The 17,034-nt window shown below is 40.1% G+C and overlaps 1 protein-coding gene across 2 annotated transcripts; it reads right to left on the bottom strand.

The window, feature by feature from the left end:
* Window positions 1-5,028: 5,028 nt before the first annotated feature.
* On the bottom strand, window positions 5,029-16,344 carry tdgf1 (teratocarcinoma-derived growth factor 1). Of its 2 annotated transcripts, none has more exons than XM_072251772.1 (6): window positions 16,065-16,344; window positions 15,934-15,983; window positions 15,459-15,632; window positions 11,407-11,521; window positions 8,773-8,879; window positions 5,029-5,635 (listed from the first exon to the last, which is right to left on the bottom strand). In XM_072251772.1, the coding sequence occupies exons 1-6, from the start codon at window positions 16,085-16,087 to the stop codon at window positions 5,457-5,459; spliced, it is 648 nt and encodes a 215-aa protein (XP_072107873.1). In that variant the 5' UTR covers window positions 16,088-16,344; the 3' UTR covers window positions 5,029-5,456. The 2 variants fall into 2 exon arrangements, with proteins under 2 accessions (XP_072107873.1, XP_072107872.1); XM_072251771.1 differs by having other exon boundaries at window positions 15,459-15,638.
* Between the last annotated feature and the right edge of the window lie 690 nt (window positions 16,345-17,034).

Raw genomic sequence — 17,034 nt, forward strand, 5'->3', positions numbered from 1 at the left:
TTGGCCTCATCACGTAGGACATCAATAGCGTAGCTTCTTAGCAGCTAGCCAGCTAGTTTAAATAACGTTAGCTATGCTAGTGAACGAATGACACCTGTTAAGCTCACCTCAACATGTCTTTTACATTTTAACCCACCATGGGCAATAGAAAAGTCACTGTTGCAAACAGTGCAGCGAGCAACACTGTCATTATTTTTGAGGTCGACTGTAAAGCCCGCCCACAGAGAAATCTGATAGATCCACTTAGCAGGGGTCCCCAACATTTTTTGCACCGCAAAAAATTGACAATATTCTTGCGGACCGGCCGACCGGGGGTGGGGGGGGAGTGTTAATAAGAACCGGAATATAGGTGATAAGTCAATAGCATCATAACATTTTAAGTAACGTTTGGATATTAAACACACTGCGTATATTTTCCTTGTATGAACATATAAAATCATTGTAACACACCAATATCGCTGAATCAGTGGGAGCCCTGGGCTTGTTTTCCTGCAACAAGACGGTCCCATCGAGGGGTGATGGGAGACAGCGATACTCGAACGGGGTTCCTTATGTCCAGTCTATTCCGCTATTTAGTTTTCGTTGCATTCATTGCAGAGATATGTTGGAAATGGAAGCAACGTTTTCAGTGCTTTCGCGGTTATCTCTGGATATTTAGCCTTGACTTTGATCCAGAATGCCGGCAGAGATGTTATGTCAAACATACTTTTCAGCCCGCCGTCATTTGCAAGCTTGAGCAGTTGATCTCCTTCCCACGCTGACATGGATGACGCGCGGGTAATGAGCTCGCGTGCGTTCCAGCTCAACAGTGGCCGTGACAGGGAAAGAGGAAAGGTGAAGCTGACTCATATCGCCAAATCATATCGTTTCCTTGCGGCCCGGTGGTTGGGGACCACTCTTAGCACGAAGAGAGACCAATCAGGATGCTCGCTCTCCCTCTCAAAGAAATCTATTTCCAGGACATTATATATAATTTCCCGGCATCAGGGAGCCATTATCGATATCTGGGAGACTCCCGGATCTTCCGGGAGAGATGGGATGTCTTGCCTTTGCTCTACAGTACTCCTCAGTGCCCTACCATTCACTGGGTAAGACCTACCCTGGCTGGCCCTACCGAAGAGCAAACCTCACACTTGTCTGCATTAAATTCCATCTGCCATTTTTTGGCTCATTTTTCCAGCTGGTCCAGATCCTGCTGCAAGCCATGATAGCCTTCCTTGATGCATACCAGACACACGCTATCATCCACAAATTTGCTGATCAAACAGCACTGATCCCTGCAGTACTCCACTATTCACAGGCCTCCAGTCAGAGAGGCAACCGTCTACTACCACCCTCTGGCTTCTCCCACAAAGCCAATCTCACTTGCTGCCCACATTCTCATTTTAACATGATAATAAATGTACCTACACCAGCTGTGCTTATACTTCTCATGCAATGAGGTTATGTGTATCCTTGCCATTTTTTTAAATTACTCAACATTACATTGCTAAACCAGAAGGCTCTGAGACCAATTGCAACAAGATTCATTAACCAGGTCTTTCATTCACTCATATTCGTCATGTGATTTATATGAGAGATTACAACTTACTTACAAATGATAGGGAAGAAATAAGCAACGCATGGTTCAGCTAGTCCATTTCAAAGCCCTACAAACAATGATGTAGGGTTCTCTTGATCTCTTGAACCAATATCACTACACCATGTGCACCAGAATAGAATAACACAGTTTAGTTTATTGCCTGTGCTGATTTAGCTGATCTCAGCTCGGGTAGCTGTTAATTGTAGGTTAATTCGAGATTAATTTTCAAATAAAGGTCATATTCTTGACAAGGTAAGTTGGAGTTAAGGTCATGAAGTTATGCTATTTTTGTTTCTTTGTTTCTTGCTCTTCACATCCACAGATCCCTTGCTTAACAAAGTGAGGAACAGCCATGAAAGAGTAGCCTTCAATTTATAGTTGTACTGATAAAGTCTTTCATAAAAAGCTATAGGAAAATATCATCGTCGAGGGGGGATAGGGAGTAGTGGGGATAAGTTAAATGCTCCCAATGGTGTGCATCTCAAATAGCCTCTGACAGCCAAGGACAGCTGCCGGCTTTCATGTGTGGCTTACCTACTTGGCCTGGCAGAACCATTTCTACTGACAGGAGAAGGGGCAAAGGCAAGTTACAGGCACCTTAAAACCAGTCTCTTCGAGCAGACGGGGCTTGTCGGTCATGGTTGGCAGCTCGTCTAGAAGGAAAACTCTGATCTCAAACCTCCGCTGCCCTGCAGCTATACCCACTCATGGGAAAGGCTTCGGAAGTAAACCCCGAGGAAATGTCCAGAGCTGCAGTCCCTTAGGCAGTTGACCATTGAGTTCAAGACTGATTGGCAGCTCCTGCGATGCTGCCTGTGCCAAACTGTAAGGGTCTTTGCTGTTCCTTTGGATTCATCAAATTCAAAGAGCAGAGGGAGAGCCTGCTGCATGGGCAACAGCTTGCTGTCCATATCATACTGCACTGGCGTATCACATAGACAGCAAAGACACAACATCCACGATCGACCTCAACCAACAGAAAACCTCAGGGAAATGTGCAGAATTAATCATTGGACTGTCTTCACTTGAGAAATTACAATCATCAGACAAAAAATTCCAAACCTATATGCTAGCTATCTGTCAAATATAAACACAATAATCAATTTCAAATTTCAAAGTAAATTCATTATCAAAGTACATATATTTTACCAGCTATTACCTTGAGATTTATTTTCTTGCAGGTACTCAGAGGGGAAAAAAGGAAATACAATAGGATTTTATGAAAAGCAATTGTTACATGCTCAAGGAGATATGTTTTTTTTTGTGAGAATGATGTAATGGTCTTTTGGAGGTCACCTGATGTGATTTTCCGGCCAATGTGAGGTCACGTGATGACATGTGCCCCGTGACTATATAAGGGTCGACTCAGGTGACGCAGTAGGTTTTTGAGTTTGTAGATTTCCAGGTAGAACGTGTTGTGCCTCCGTTTCTGTTGTGTGTTTGTTTTTGTGACGCAGTTTCATTTTTAAAATGGAAGGTGCATTCTCTTACAAGATATTGTATATTTGAACTGGAAATTTGTGGCTGGAAGTGCCAATTTACTCAATTCCGACAGTTTTGAAGGGAGGGTGAAGAATTCATCGAGGTGAAGGATCAAGAGAAGTCGGCATCGTTTGGCAGTTTAATAAAGAATCGACCTTATTGAGTCTTCGTTGGGGAAGTACCTGCATCGAGATAACTCTTGCCAGAAAGAGTGAAGAGTTCATGCAAAAAGGTGCTCTCTCTCTCTCTAGAGGAATTTAAGGTCAGTCGATTTAAACTGTTTATTTTCGGCATTGGGAATCCTGTGGACGGAACCAACAGTAAAGATGCGTCGGTGAAGAAATCTTTCTCCAGAGAAGTCTCTCCCAATTGAATGTGTAAGACTATTGGACTTTCTTAGCCCATATCTGCAACTCATCCATATCGTGCTGTATTCTTTGACAGTCTTCTACACTATCCACAACTCCACCAATCTTGATATCATCCACAGATTTACTAACCCACCCATCTACATTTTCATCCAGGTCATTTATATACTTTAGCAAAAGCAGAGGTTCCAGCACAGAATCCTGCAGAACTACACTAATTACAGACCTCCAGCTTGAATAAGTTCCTTCTACCACTACCCTCTGTCCTCTATGCACAAGCCATTTCTGAATCCAAACAACCAATTCGCCATGGACCCCATGCATCTTAACCTGCTGGATTAGCCTCCCATGAGGGACTTTGTCATATGCCTTGGTAAAGTCCATGTAGACAACATCCACTACCTACCCTCATTAATCCCTCTCGTCACCTTGTCAAAAAACTAAAGTTGATAAGACACAACCTGCCCTGCACAAAGCCATGCTGGCTCTCCCTACTTAGGCCATGGGTTTCCAAATGCTCATTTATCTTATCCCTAAGAATCTTCTTCAGCAATTTCCCTACGACTGACGTGAGACTCACTGGTCTATAGTTCCCAGGATTTTCCCTTGTTCCCTTCTTAAATAGAGGTACAACATTAGCCACTCGCCAGTCCTCCAGGATCTTGTCTATGGCTAGAGAGGACACAAAAATACTGGTCAAGGGCCCAGCTATCTTGTCTCTTGCCTCCTTCAATAACTTGGGTAAATCCCATTAGGCCCCAGGGACTTATCCACCTTAATACTCATTAAGAGGCCTAACACTTCCTCATACGTGACCTCTAAATGCCCTAACATATTTATACACTCACCACTGATCTCCTGGTCCTCCATATCCTTTTCCATGGTAAATACTGAAGTAATGTACTCATTAAGAAACTCACTCACATTCTCTGCATCCAAACAAATGTTACCCCTTTTGACCATTAATGGTCCCATGCTCTCCATAGAATCCTTGATTTATGTATCTACTTGCCAAGGACTTTTCATGGCCCTTCCTACTTTCCTAATTCCCTTTAGTTCCTTTCTGTCGTCCTTATACTCCTCATGTGCTTCGTTTGATCCTGACTTCTGAAGCTTTACATAAATTTCCTTTTCTTCTTGACTAAATTCATCACCTCTCTAGACATCCAAGCTTCACTTTCCATCCCCATCCTTCCTTCTAATAGGAACATACCTTTCCTGTGCTTTGTGCAATTGATCTTTAAACATACCTCACATATGTGATGTGGACTTGCTGGAAAAAAGGTGCCCCCAATTAATGCTTCTTAGCTCCTGCCTAATGCCCTCATAATTCTGCCAACCTTGTTGTAGTTTTTTTTCTGCCTACTATGGCATTTGAGTTTTACATGCATGGCAAATTAATTACTGGATTTTATTGCCTAGTGGAGATCTTTAGCCATCAGGATTAAGTAGTCATTTCCAAAACATCAAGGAACTTGTATATGATTGAACAATAACTATCTATTGGGATAAATAGGTTTATTACAATTATATTATTGTATAACTTCATATTTTTAAAAGAAATTATATACAACATAAATAATATTTTAAGGTTATCATTGATAATATTATTCAACAATCTAACAAGCAGTTTCCTTGAACAACAAAACTAGGAAAAAGCTTAATGTTATTTTCATTAAACTGTTAATCTGCTCAAGGTTGTCTTGAACAGTACTCTCTCTTTAATATCACATGATTCAATCATTGCAGCACTCCCTTCTTACCTATCTTTATGACGTTGCAAATCAATGAAGATATCATGAAACAAACACTATATTTTACTATACTAAGTCAATACCTCACATATAAGGTGCACTTAAAGTCTGTCACAAACATACCCTGTACCCGTAATCTTTTCATGATAAAGCTGATGCAGTGCTTTGGAAAATAATAGTAAGAATCCATTGGAAGTTGAACTACTGTTAATATTACAGCAGCATCTTCTCATGGATGAGGATTAATTCTCTGGAATATCTGGAACACAACTAAAATGTTTCATGAACCATTTCTAATTTGTCAGACCATACATTCAAAGGTAAAAGTCCAAGAATCACAGTTGTTAAGAATATCCCAGGCAACAATAAGCATCTTATTGGTAACAGCCGAGAACCCCCTGAAATTAACTGGTAATGTCTGAGATCTTCTTTTAAATCACCTTTAATATCTGAAATATAAAAGAAACGGAAGGCTAAGCATAGAGAAGTGGATATTCAGAATTAATCAAAAGCAAGTCAGTAATGACCTGGAAGATTTCAGATTTGCTGATGATACAAAAAAGTAAATGGAACAACATATTGTGATTCGGCCACCAGATATAAATAGATTGAGTAAGTGGGCAAAAGACTGTCAAATGTAGGTTAATATCACCCGGCAGGCTCAAGGACAGCTTCTATCGCATTGTTTTAAAGCTCTTGAACAGACCTCTTGTAGGTTAAGGTGAACTCGATCTCTCAGTTGACCTTTTCATGGCCCTTGTACCATATCTGTCTACCTGCACTGCACTTTGAAACTTTAAAAATACATTTTATACTGTTTTTCCTTTTGGACTACCTCAATGTACTTATGTTAGGGATGATCAGTTTGCAGCTGTTTGTTTGAAGACAAAATAAAGCTTTTCACTGCATCTTGGTACACGTGACAATAGGAAACCAATAAACAATGTGGGGAAGTGTGAGGTTATGCGCTTTGGTAAGATAAGTGGAAAGGGCAGAATATTATTTACCAAGCAGTACAAAGGAGATACACCAGGCTAATTCCTAGGATGAGAGAGTTGTCTTAAGCCTATTTTCCATGAATTTCACAAGAACTAAAGAACAGGTAGAGAAATTATTTGATAGATTGAGCAATGGAGGCTTATGGAGAAACGGCACAGAAGAGGAATAAATATCAGCCTTGTTCATGTAAAATGGCAAGGGAGTCTTTAGGAGTCTGATTCCTGCCCCTGTACATTAATAGTGGTAGTGGTTCTTGCTTAATGTTTCTACAGATCAAATCAATACTCCGTGTACTTAAGATTTTTTTTTAAAATGAAGGATAAAGTGTAAAAACTTTTTTAAAAAATGCAGTACAAGTGCAAGATCAGAACCAGGTACATTGTGGTGGTAAGAGTCCATCTTACTGTACACAAGGTCCATTTAAGTCCTGTGATAATGGGATTGAAGCTGTCCTTGAATCTGGTGGTACATGCTTTCAAACCTGATGGGAGAGGGGAAAGGAGAGATTGTCTGGGTGGGTGGAGTTTTTGATTATGCTGACTTCTTTAATAACGCAGCAAGAAGTATAGACAGAGTCCATAGAGGTGAGGCTGGTTCCTGTGATGTGCTGAGCTGTGTCCACAACTCTGCTTTTTTGTGTGGTCATGTGCAGAGCAGTTGCTATAACAAGCCATCATGCATCCTGACAATGTTTTCTATGGTGCATTGATAAAAAAAATAGGTTACAATCAACAGGGACATGCCAAATTTCTTTAGGCCTCCTGAGGAAGTAAAGGCATTGGTGAGCTTTCTTGGTCTTGATATCAACGAGATTGGATCAGGATAGGTTCTTGGTGATGTTCACACCTAGGAACATGAAACTCTCAACCTTCTCAAGCTCAACGTTTTTGATGCAGACAGTAGCATGTGCAGCGCCCCCTCCCCTTTGACTAATGGTGAGGTCTTTTGTTGACACTCAGGAAAAGGTTATTGTCATGACACCATTTTTACTAAACTCTCTATCACTTTGCTGTATTCTGATTCATTGTTATTTGAGATGGTGTCCACTACAGTGGTATCATCTGCAAACTTGTAAACGGAGCTAGAGCAGAATCTGGTCACGCAGTCATGAGTGTACAGGGAGTGGAATAGGGAGCTGAGGATGCAATATAGCTGAGCACAAATACCTAAACCCTATTAGTTCTAATTTTAATATTTTTGCATGTGTGCGGCATTGATGAGACTTATCACCAAGAAACTTAACTGGAAGTTTCAGGGTGTAATTAATTGTTCTGTGTTCCTTTATCAGTGGAAGAATCATTCATCTCCTTTCTCCCTGCAAATTCCTTTTGTTATGTTAACCATTTACTCAGATTACATAATAAACATCCTCTCATCTGGAATGAAAATAAATTGTTTATACAAACACTCATGGTTGCAAAGTCTCTTCATCCAAATGATCATGCTCATGAATTTTCAGTGGACTCACACAAAAAACTCATATTGACTCCTCCAGCAAATTGCTTAAGATTACTGAAACTAATGACTAACAACTCCTGTGTAATTTTCTGTTGACAAATGTTTATTGACTGAGACAAACTATCTTTATAAAGAGATTAACCACTTATTTCTGTGGAGTTATTAGTTATTAATGAACACAAATATGCTGATTTCATAGGGAATGCATAATAAATATGTTAGGTAATAACTATGTTAATTAGGAATACTTAAAAACAGTTACTTCCCTCAAACTGTCAGACTAATCAACATCTCCACCAGTTAACCCGCCCCACCACCCCTCACCACTGCTACATACACATCACCTAGCGTCACTTTATGGACATAAAATCTTGAGGCCTCCAATAGCCAGGGTCAACAAGTGTGTCCCAGCTGTCTACATGATATGCAAGTCAGGGTAGCATGATATGGAGAGCAAGCTGTTGCCCAAGTCACAGGCTCCCCCTCTCCATGCATCTGATGAATCAAGAGGACTGGCAAAGACTGATACATTTTGGCATCACAGGAGTTGCCAGCATTGAATTCAATGTTGTTCTGCCTTAGGGACTCCAGATCCAGATTTTTCCTCAGGGTTTACTCTCAAAGCCTTCCCCATGAGTGTGTAGAGCCACAATGCAGGAGAGGTTTGAGAATCAAAGTTTTTCTTCTCCAAGATGAGCTGCCAACCATGGCTAATAAACCCTATCTGCCCAACGCAGCTGGTTTTAAGGTGCCAGTAACCCACCTTTACTCCTTCTCCTGTTAGTAGAAATGGTTCTGCTTGGCATAGTAGCTAAGCTGCATGTGAAGGCCAGGAGATGGTCTTGGTTGTTAGAGGCTGTTTAAGACAGACACCATTTGGAGCATTTACTAGGTAGTGGGAGCTTATTCCCCACTACCCACCCCGCCACCCCCAGCCCCTTTCCTGTATGACAATTTTAGCTTATTGTGTTCTTTTATGTTGCATCAAAACCAATCATTTCATTCTTTACTCTCATGTACTGAAGAATGAGAATAAACAAACTTGAACCTTAAATCTTGAAAAGAATCTAAAGGCTGCTATGGCAAAGTTTCCATTAAGATCAAGATCACAAGAAAAATAGATTCTTACCACAGTCGCTCTGAGATCCATGAACACAGTGTAAAATCCCATAGCTACACTTACACCATGTACAGTTTTTAGGCACCCATGCTCCTTCAGGAATGTAGCCACAGTTTCTGACACAAAGAGGGAAAAAAATCATAGGCAACTATTCAGCATAATATAATCCAAAAGATGTGATTTCTTTCCCCAATTTCCCTCCAGGTTTTGTGAATATATATATTCCTTCTCCAGCAGGTGTTTCATTGAGATGGTCTTGAACTACCTCAGCATAGTAGCTTTTATCCTCCTTGAACCTAAAGAGTGTGTATCTGCAAACTAATTGACTGCAAAAGGCTTCACAACCAAGCCTACTTTGACTTGTAAAAGAATTATACAGATAACTAGTTAACTTTCCTTTCTCTCTAGTCAAATTGTGATAAAGATTCATAAAACAAAACCATTTGCTAATCAGATAATGCAAAGAAACCTAGTATTGTCTAGCCTATTGGCCAACCAACCAGGATCATTGCAAAATTTCAGTTTGCTTTCCTATGGTTACTGAGAAGCATCTGAAGATTTTAATTTTATGCTTCAATATGCAGTACAAACTTGTTTTTTTAATAAATTGGAAAATGAGTTTATTATTGTTACATGTTACATGTACTGGAACCAGAAGTGCAATTTTCATGCTACAGATGATCTGTGAACGAGCCATTCAGGTACAAAAAGACGTCTACCTATGTTTCATTGACTATACAAAAGCTTTTGACACTGTCCGGCAGCAAGATCTTCTGGAAATGCTTCAAGATCTTGACATAGATGGGAAAGATATATGTTTCTTAGGAAACTTATACTGGGACCAGACAGCATCCATCAGGATAGAAGGAGAAGTGAGTGAGTATGTGAATATCATGAGAGGAGTCAGGCAAGGTTGTGTCTTTGCACCAGACTTATTCAACCTGTATAGTGAAAATATCTTGAGAAGTATCAAAGACATCAAAGGATTCACAATTGGAGGCCATAATATAAATAACATCAGATATGCTGATGACATCGTACTAATAGCTGACTCAGAAACAAAACTTCAAGAACTACTCACTATAGTGGCAGCAGAAAGTAATCTCAGAGGCCTCTCAATCAACAGCAAGAAGACAGAAAGCATGGTCATCTCCAGAAAGACAAACATCCCACAATGTGTGATCAACATCGAAAATAAAAAAAATCAAACAAGTCAACAAATTCAAATATCTTGGCAGCCTAATAATAAGTAATGGCAGGTGCGACACAGATATCAAATACAGAATAGCAATGGCGAAAGAAGCTTTCCAAAAAATGAAGACCGTATTAACAGACAGGAAGATGAGCACGTACACTAAAAACAGAATACTGCAGTGCTACATTTATTCTATCTTGACTTATGGAAGTGAATGCTGGACCCTTTCTCCAGCAATGGAAAAGAGACTAGAAGCAGCTGAATTATGGTTCTACAGGAGAATGTTAAAAATATCATGGACCACACACACATCGAATGAAGAAGTTCTCAGAAGAGCCCAAGCAGTTCGATCACTCATACCAACAATAAGAGAAAGACAACTCAGATTCCTAGGACACATCATGCGGAAAGATGAACTAGAAAAACTCATACTCTCTGGAAAGATTGAGGGGAGCAAACCTAGAGGAAGACCTCAGCTTATGTACATCAAAAGCCTAGCCAGGTGGCTGCACATCGAGGAAAAGGATGTCATCCAAAAAACGAAGGATAGATCTATATGGAAAACCATGGTCACTAATGTCCGCATCGGATATGGTACCTAGACAGACAGATGAAGTACAGTGAAGAATTTTGTTTTGCATGCTATCCATACAGATCATTTCACTACAACAGTGCATTAAGATACTACAAGGTAAAACAATAACAGAAAGCAGAATGAAGTGTTACAGTTACAGAGAAAGGGCAGTGCAGACAGACAATAGGGTGCAACACCTCAACAAGGTAGGTTATGAGGTCAAGAGTCCATCTTTTTGTACTATGGGACCATTCAATAATTAACATATAATAAAATATTAAGCAAAATATTTTAAATAGTCATGTGTATGTTACAATTATAGATAATGAAAGGAGTAAAATTATGCATCAAGGATATCAGAAACCAAGATCCCCTAAATGAAATCAAAAGGAAATAAAACTTGGCATTGTGTGGTTCAGCATCGCTCTTGAATATTCTCTACTGTGCTTTAGTACTATGTTCGACCTGCGCCATGACTACATTAAAAGAATGAATATCTGGAAGACGCTGAGTCTGTACTTGAAATGTGAGGGGATGGGAGTTTAGGGTGGGGTTGAATGATCAATCATTTGAAGTGTACAAGTGAGAAATATTGTTAAGAGAAAGAGAAGATGAGAACTGCCCAGTCATTAAACATTATATGTTTTATCATCTGGAATGCAATATATAATGACTAAATGCACATAACAGAAAGTTTTCTTTTATTGTGGGCCTAAATATATAATGAATATAAACAGCACAAATCAAGAGGAGGATAACCTTAGGAGGAATAGCAATATTTTTCTTCATCACAATCCTTTAAACCTATGTAACCTCAACAGTAACCAGCAGAGAGCATTGCAGTTCTTAGACTTAACAACACAATTGATCATACCTAATGCGCTCATCATATTCACAACTTCTCCCCACAAAATGTTTGGGGCAAATGCAGAAACTGCCAAGTACACAGGTTCCTCCATTCTGACAGCAACTCTTGTTTAGCCTGCTGCCTGGGGAAAGAAAAATAAATCATGCACCTTCAGAAATAGAGCATTGTCTGCTTTGATCCATTTCCTCTCATCAAAGAAAGATGCATGTAACTTGTAAGTTTCATTACTAGAACTCGTTTGAACCTGGTAGTTGACTTGTTGCCTGATTTAGTGAAAGCAATGTGGAAGTGAGCCATTCTGATTAAGGGTCTTTGTTTGGTTCAAATGATAAGAAAATTATGTTTTACTTTGGGGTGCCAATGCTTATATAAACTACATGCATGAACACGTACACCCAGTGGCCACTTTATAAAGTAGCCTATCCTCTTCAAGGTTTGACATGTTATGCATTCTTATTATTATTATTATTATTATTATTATTATTATGTTATGCTCTTCTTCACACCACTGTTGTAATGTATGGTTATTTGAGTTGCTGTCACCCTCCTGTCAGCTTAAACCAGTCTGGCTATTCTCCTCTGACTTTATTAACTAGGCATTTTTGCCCAGAGAATTGCCAATCACTAAATGCTTCTTGGTTTTGTGCACTCACCATTCTCTATAAACTCTAGAGACCGCATGAATATCCCAGGAGATCAGCAGTTTCTGAGATACTCAAACCATCCTGTCTGGCACTAACAATTATTCCCCAGTCAAAAAGTCACTTAGATCACATTTCTTCCCCATTCTGAACAACAACTGAACCTCTTGACAATGCAAGCATGCTTTAATGCATTTAGTTGCTGCCATAGGATTAACTGATTAGATATTTGCATTAACAAGCAGGTGTACAGGTGTACATAATAAAGTGGTCACTGAGTGGAGATTAGTTTTATGATCAATAAGATTGATCTCATCTGGGCTGTTCGTTGTGTTGTTACAACTGGTTTCCTTATTACAGTAAAATGCCAGTCAGTATCTAATGACTCGTGATGAAAAGCACACTCTAGTGGAAAATAAGTGAGAACAGGATTGGGGTTCAGATATAATGCTTTGCATGGAATCAGAATCAGGTTTATTATCACTGACATACAGTATGTCGTTCAAAAGGAGAGGTTGTCACTATGTTTGTATTCGTTTAATTAAACAATGCAAAGAATGGTAAATGGAGCAAAAGAACATTTGCAATAGGATAAGTGACTTTTTTTTGTAATGTATACAAATATAAGTCAAAAAGTAAAATCGACTTAATTAATATTTACCATTGTTCAATTTCTCAGTATCTTCAGATCAGATGTGGCTATTTAACTTAGAAATTACAGCCCTCAGTCATTTGGTTCACAGAGCACATGCAAGTTGTTAAATTTCACAGAGATTTCTGGAGAGCATTCTGACAGGCTGCATCACTATCTGGTATGGGGGGGCGGGGGGTCTACTGCACAGGACTGAAAGAAACTGCAGAGGGTTGTAAATCTAGTCAGCTCCATCTTGGGTACCAGACTACAAAGTACACAGGACATCTTCAAGGAGTGGTGTCTCAAAAAGGCAGCATCCATTATTAAGGATCTCCAGCACCCAGGCATGCCCTTTTCTTACTGTTACCATCAGGTAAGAGGTACAGAAGGCTGAAGGCACACACTCAGCGATTCAGGAACAGCTTCTTCCCCTCTACCATCTGAGTCCTAAATGGACATTGAGCACTTGGACACGACCTCTTTTTTTTAATATATATTTCTGTTTTTGCATGAATTTTAATCTGTTCAATATATATATATTGTAATTGATTTACTTATTTATTTATTATTATGTTCTTCTTTATTATGTATTGCATTGAACTGCTGCTGTTGTTAACAAATTTCATGACACGTGACGATGATAATAAACGTGATTATGGTTCTGATTCTGAGATTTGCATTTGATTTCACCCAGGTTTAATAGTAACAACGTTGGAAATACAATGTTGAAAAATGCATGGTCATGCACTTTGGTAGTAGAAATAAATGTGGGGTCTGTTTTCTGAATGGGGAGAAAATCCAAAAATCTGAGATGCAAAGGGACTTAGGAGTCCTTGTGCAGAACACCCTAAAGGTTAATTTGCAGGTCGAGTCAGTGGTGATGAAGGCATATGCCATGTTAGCATTCATTTCAAGAGGTCTAGAATATAAGAGCAGGGATGTGATACTGAGGCTTTATAAGTCACTAGTGAGCCTCACCTTGAGTATTGGGAACAGTTTTGGGCCCCTCATCTTAGAAAAGATGTGCTGGCATTGGAGAGGGTCCAGAGGAGTTTCACAAGGATGATTCCAGGAATGAAAGGGTTATCATACGAGGAACGTTTGATGTCTCTGGGTCTGTACTCATTGGAATTTAGAAGGATGAGGGAGATCGCCTTGAAACTTTTTGAATGTTGAAAGGCCTAGACAGAGTAGATGTGGAAAGGATGTTTCCCATGGTGGGAGAGTCTAGAACAGGGGGGCACAGCCTCAGGATTGAGGGGCACCCTTTCAAAACAGAGATGCAGAGAAATTTCTTTAGCCAAAGGGTGGTGAATTTATGGAATTTTTGCCACAACTGGCTGTGGAGGCCTGGTTGTTGGGTGTATTTAAGGCAGAGATTGATGGGTTCTTGAATGGACATGGTATCAAAGGTTACAGGGAGAAAGCTGGGAACTGGGGTTGAGGAGGAGAAAAAAAGGACCAGCCATGATTGAATGGCGGAGCAGGCTCGATGGGCCAGATGGCCTAATTCTTCTATGTGTTATAGTCTATGGTCTATGGTAACGCCGGTTTCCGTTGGTCAGAAAGTTGTGCTTTCAAGCCCACTCCAGAGATATTGAAGTTTAATACAGGTACTAGGGGGGGTGATGCTGTGCTGTTTTGGGTATTTGCTTTCTGCAGAGATCCTGTCTGATCAATTAGGTGAAAAGAAGGCAAAGGCTTTGCATTGTGAAAGAAGAATTGGGATGGTTAACCATGAGGTCCTGCTAATATATTCACCCAGCTGACAATATCAAATAAAATGGAACTCTGTCTTGGGCTCAACCTATATGTTGCATCCAAAGATGCACCTGTCTCGGCGTCAAGTTAAGTCCTCGTATCCTCCCTATAGGATAAGCTTAAAATTACTATGTACTGCAAGTATCAGGACTCAGATAAATCCTGATATATTTCAACATACTTCTTTTGGTTGAACATCCAAATTCCAACTCATCCCATTATTCATGCAGAGCAGACACAGCAAGCTTGAAAATTCAGAAAACTTTTCAATTCTTAACAATCTACTAAAATATGTTATAGAGTACTAACCGCTGTAAGAATAACGTTTTCAAAATGCTCAATTAATCACAATTGAGAAACCAGTAAAAAATAGTTATTCTGGAAAACCTGGATACTGTATTGGGAAATACCCCTTGCTCCCTCACAGTTTCAATTTCGTTCCGTTTGAGTCCGACAGGGTCAGTTCCGTGGTTGAAAGTTCTCTCACACAGAGGGTCCAGCAAGCAGAAGTAAATTATTGCTTATCAGGCGTTTAGTTTGAATGGGCTATTTACAAACGGAAGCTCTTCAAACCCGTTCTGCTATTCCATGAGGAATGAAAAAAAAACTTTTTCTGTTAATTTCTATTACGAATTTAAAATGCGGTCAATAATTATCATCTGGAAGCGTCTTCTTCAGAAGACTTTCCCACCCAGATGGTAGGACGATAATAAAACCAAGCGAGCGTGCTGTGTTTACTTAGTGAGGACTCGTTTGTTTGGATAAGGATTAAAAAGCTAAAGAGAGATTATTGAAGATGTGATTGATTGATTAGGGGGACGTGGCAATTAAAGTCAACTTGGATCAAGTTTACGACTTCCGTATGAATATTGCAGCATAAACTGGAATATTAGTACCTATTATGCCATTTTATCGCCGTTGACAAAGAGACCCACTGCCGTTGGTTAACGGCTGAATCCAAAACTAGACTCCGCAACTTTACTCGATCTCATGACCTCCGTGTTTTGATCGCCGTGACTTACTGTCCGTTAATCCAATGAACGGTATGACCGCTTCATGGCTTCGCGATTTTCGGTCTTCCGCCTGTTTGTTAAAGTGATTAAAGTGTCTTAAAGAGGATCTGTGATGTTTTTCTGTGTGTTTCTGAACAGCGGAGTCGGAAGTATCTTTATCTTCACAGTTTTGACCTTCGCAGCCTGAAACTGACCGAACATAACTGCTTGGTATTACTGGATATCACAAGAAAAAACGTTCAAAGTTCAAAGTAAATTTTTTTATCAAAGTACATATATGTCACCATATACAACCCCGAGATTTAATACATTTACAGTAAATACAAAGAAACACACTGGCATCAATGAAAGACCGCACACAAGACGGACAAACAATCCAAGTGCAAAAGTAAACAGACTGGGCAGATACAAAAAGAAGAAAAATAACAATAAATAATATCAAGAACATGAGATGAATAATTCAAGTTTCACTTGAGTCGCTCACCAGTCTCAGTTCCCGCCGCCTGTAAGACGAATATCACCACAGAGAGGAACCTAAAAGTACATCAAATAGCGGTGAGTACTGGGACTAAACGTACCAGAGGAATTCGCAAGTCATCCCTGCAGTAAACTTACCGAGAGACTCTTTCCAATTTCATTTTCTTGCTCGGGGTTATAATTCACTAGTACTTGGAAATCCGGTAAATTCGAGGGGGCGCCAGTGGGAGATGCCGCCCTCCTGTTCAGCGGTTTTCAGCCCGTTCTTCAACTGTAGTTCTCACCTCCTCCTTCCCGAGCTCTCGGGAAACCAATACAAACCTGTCCCGCCTCCACATTCAAATAAGCAGCTTCTCCATCTCCCTTTGACTAAAGAATTTTTCACTCGCTTTCATTTTTAATGTCAACATTCAGACGGCAGCAGTTCCACCCGTAATTTCCCACCCTACCACACAGGAGCCCAACGACTGCGGAGAGCTCCAATGGCTTCGTTCTCATTTGCTTAAAACAAAAGACGGAATCCGCTGGACGCTGCATTGATATCAGTTTCAGAGAACTCTGTTCTGAATTCCTGCACTTCAAATTGTACCTGACCCTGCATAAGTGATTCCTCAATTTATTAACAATGACGAGAGAAGGCAGGACGTCAATACAGGGCTAGAGAATAATCTTTACCTATCCGCGAGACAGGCTGAAATGAGCAAATGCTCGATCATTGAGATGGCTGTTGGGCATTGCATGATTCGCTATTATAAGAATGGTCACTTCAAGGTAAAGGACCACATTAAGCCACACACTTTTCAAGTGATCCAACAGGAACCTTCAGCTTTTTCTCCTTTCAGCTTTAATCTTCCTTTTCCCAGACTTGCTCGCCTTTATCTCTTTAGCAGTTTCATTTCAGAACGGAACCGTTCTAGTGGGATGTGACTCTAAACCGAAAGCATCAGTAGACCCGACCAGAAATTCTCCCTGATGTCACCCAGTGGCCACGGGAAAGAAATTTCCAGCAGGGGGTCACTCAGAAAGCAATTAGAGGTGAGAATTCTGGCTCTTTTTTACTTGTTCGCCCTGGGCCACCAAGGCCAAATGTCATGACTCGTAGGAGATC

Source organism: Mobula birostris, chromosome 3 (assembly GCF_030028105.1).
Source record: "Mobula birostris isolate sMobBir1 chromosome 3, sMobBir1.hap1, whole genome shotgun sequence".
Taxonomy (NCBI): Eukaryota; Metazoa; Chordata; class Chondrichthyes; order Myliobatiformes; family Myliobatidae; genus Mobula; species Mobula birostris.

Bases quoted from the DNA above. Each gene is read 5' to 3' on its own strand.
- tdgf1 (XM_072251771.1), bottom strand. From the start codon at position 16,087: ATGAAATTGGAAAGAGTCTCTCG. The intron at 15,984-16,064 runs GTAAGTTTACTG...ATGTACTTTTAG, and splicing joins AAATTGGAAAGAGTCTCTCG to GTTCCTCTCTGTGGTGATAT. The intron at 15,639-15,933 runs GTGAGCGACTCA...ATGTTCGGTCAG, and splicing joins GGCGGCGGGAACTGAGACTG to TTTCAGGCTGCGAAGGTCAA.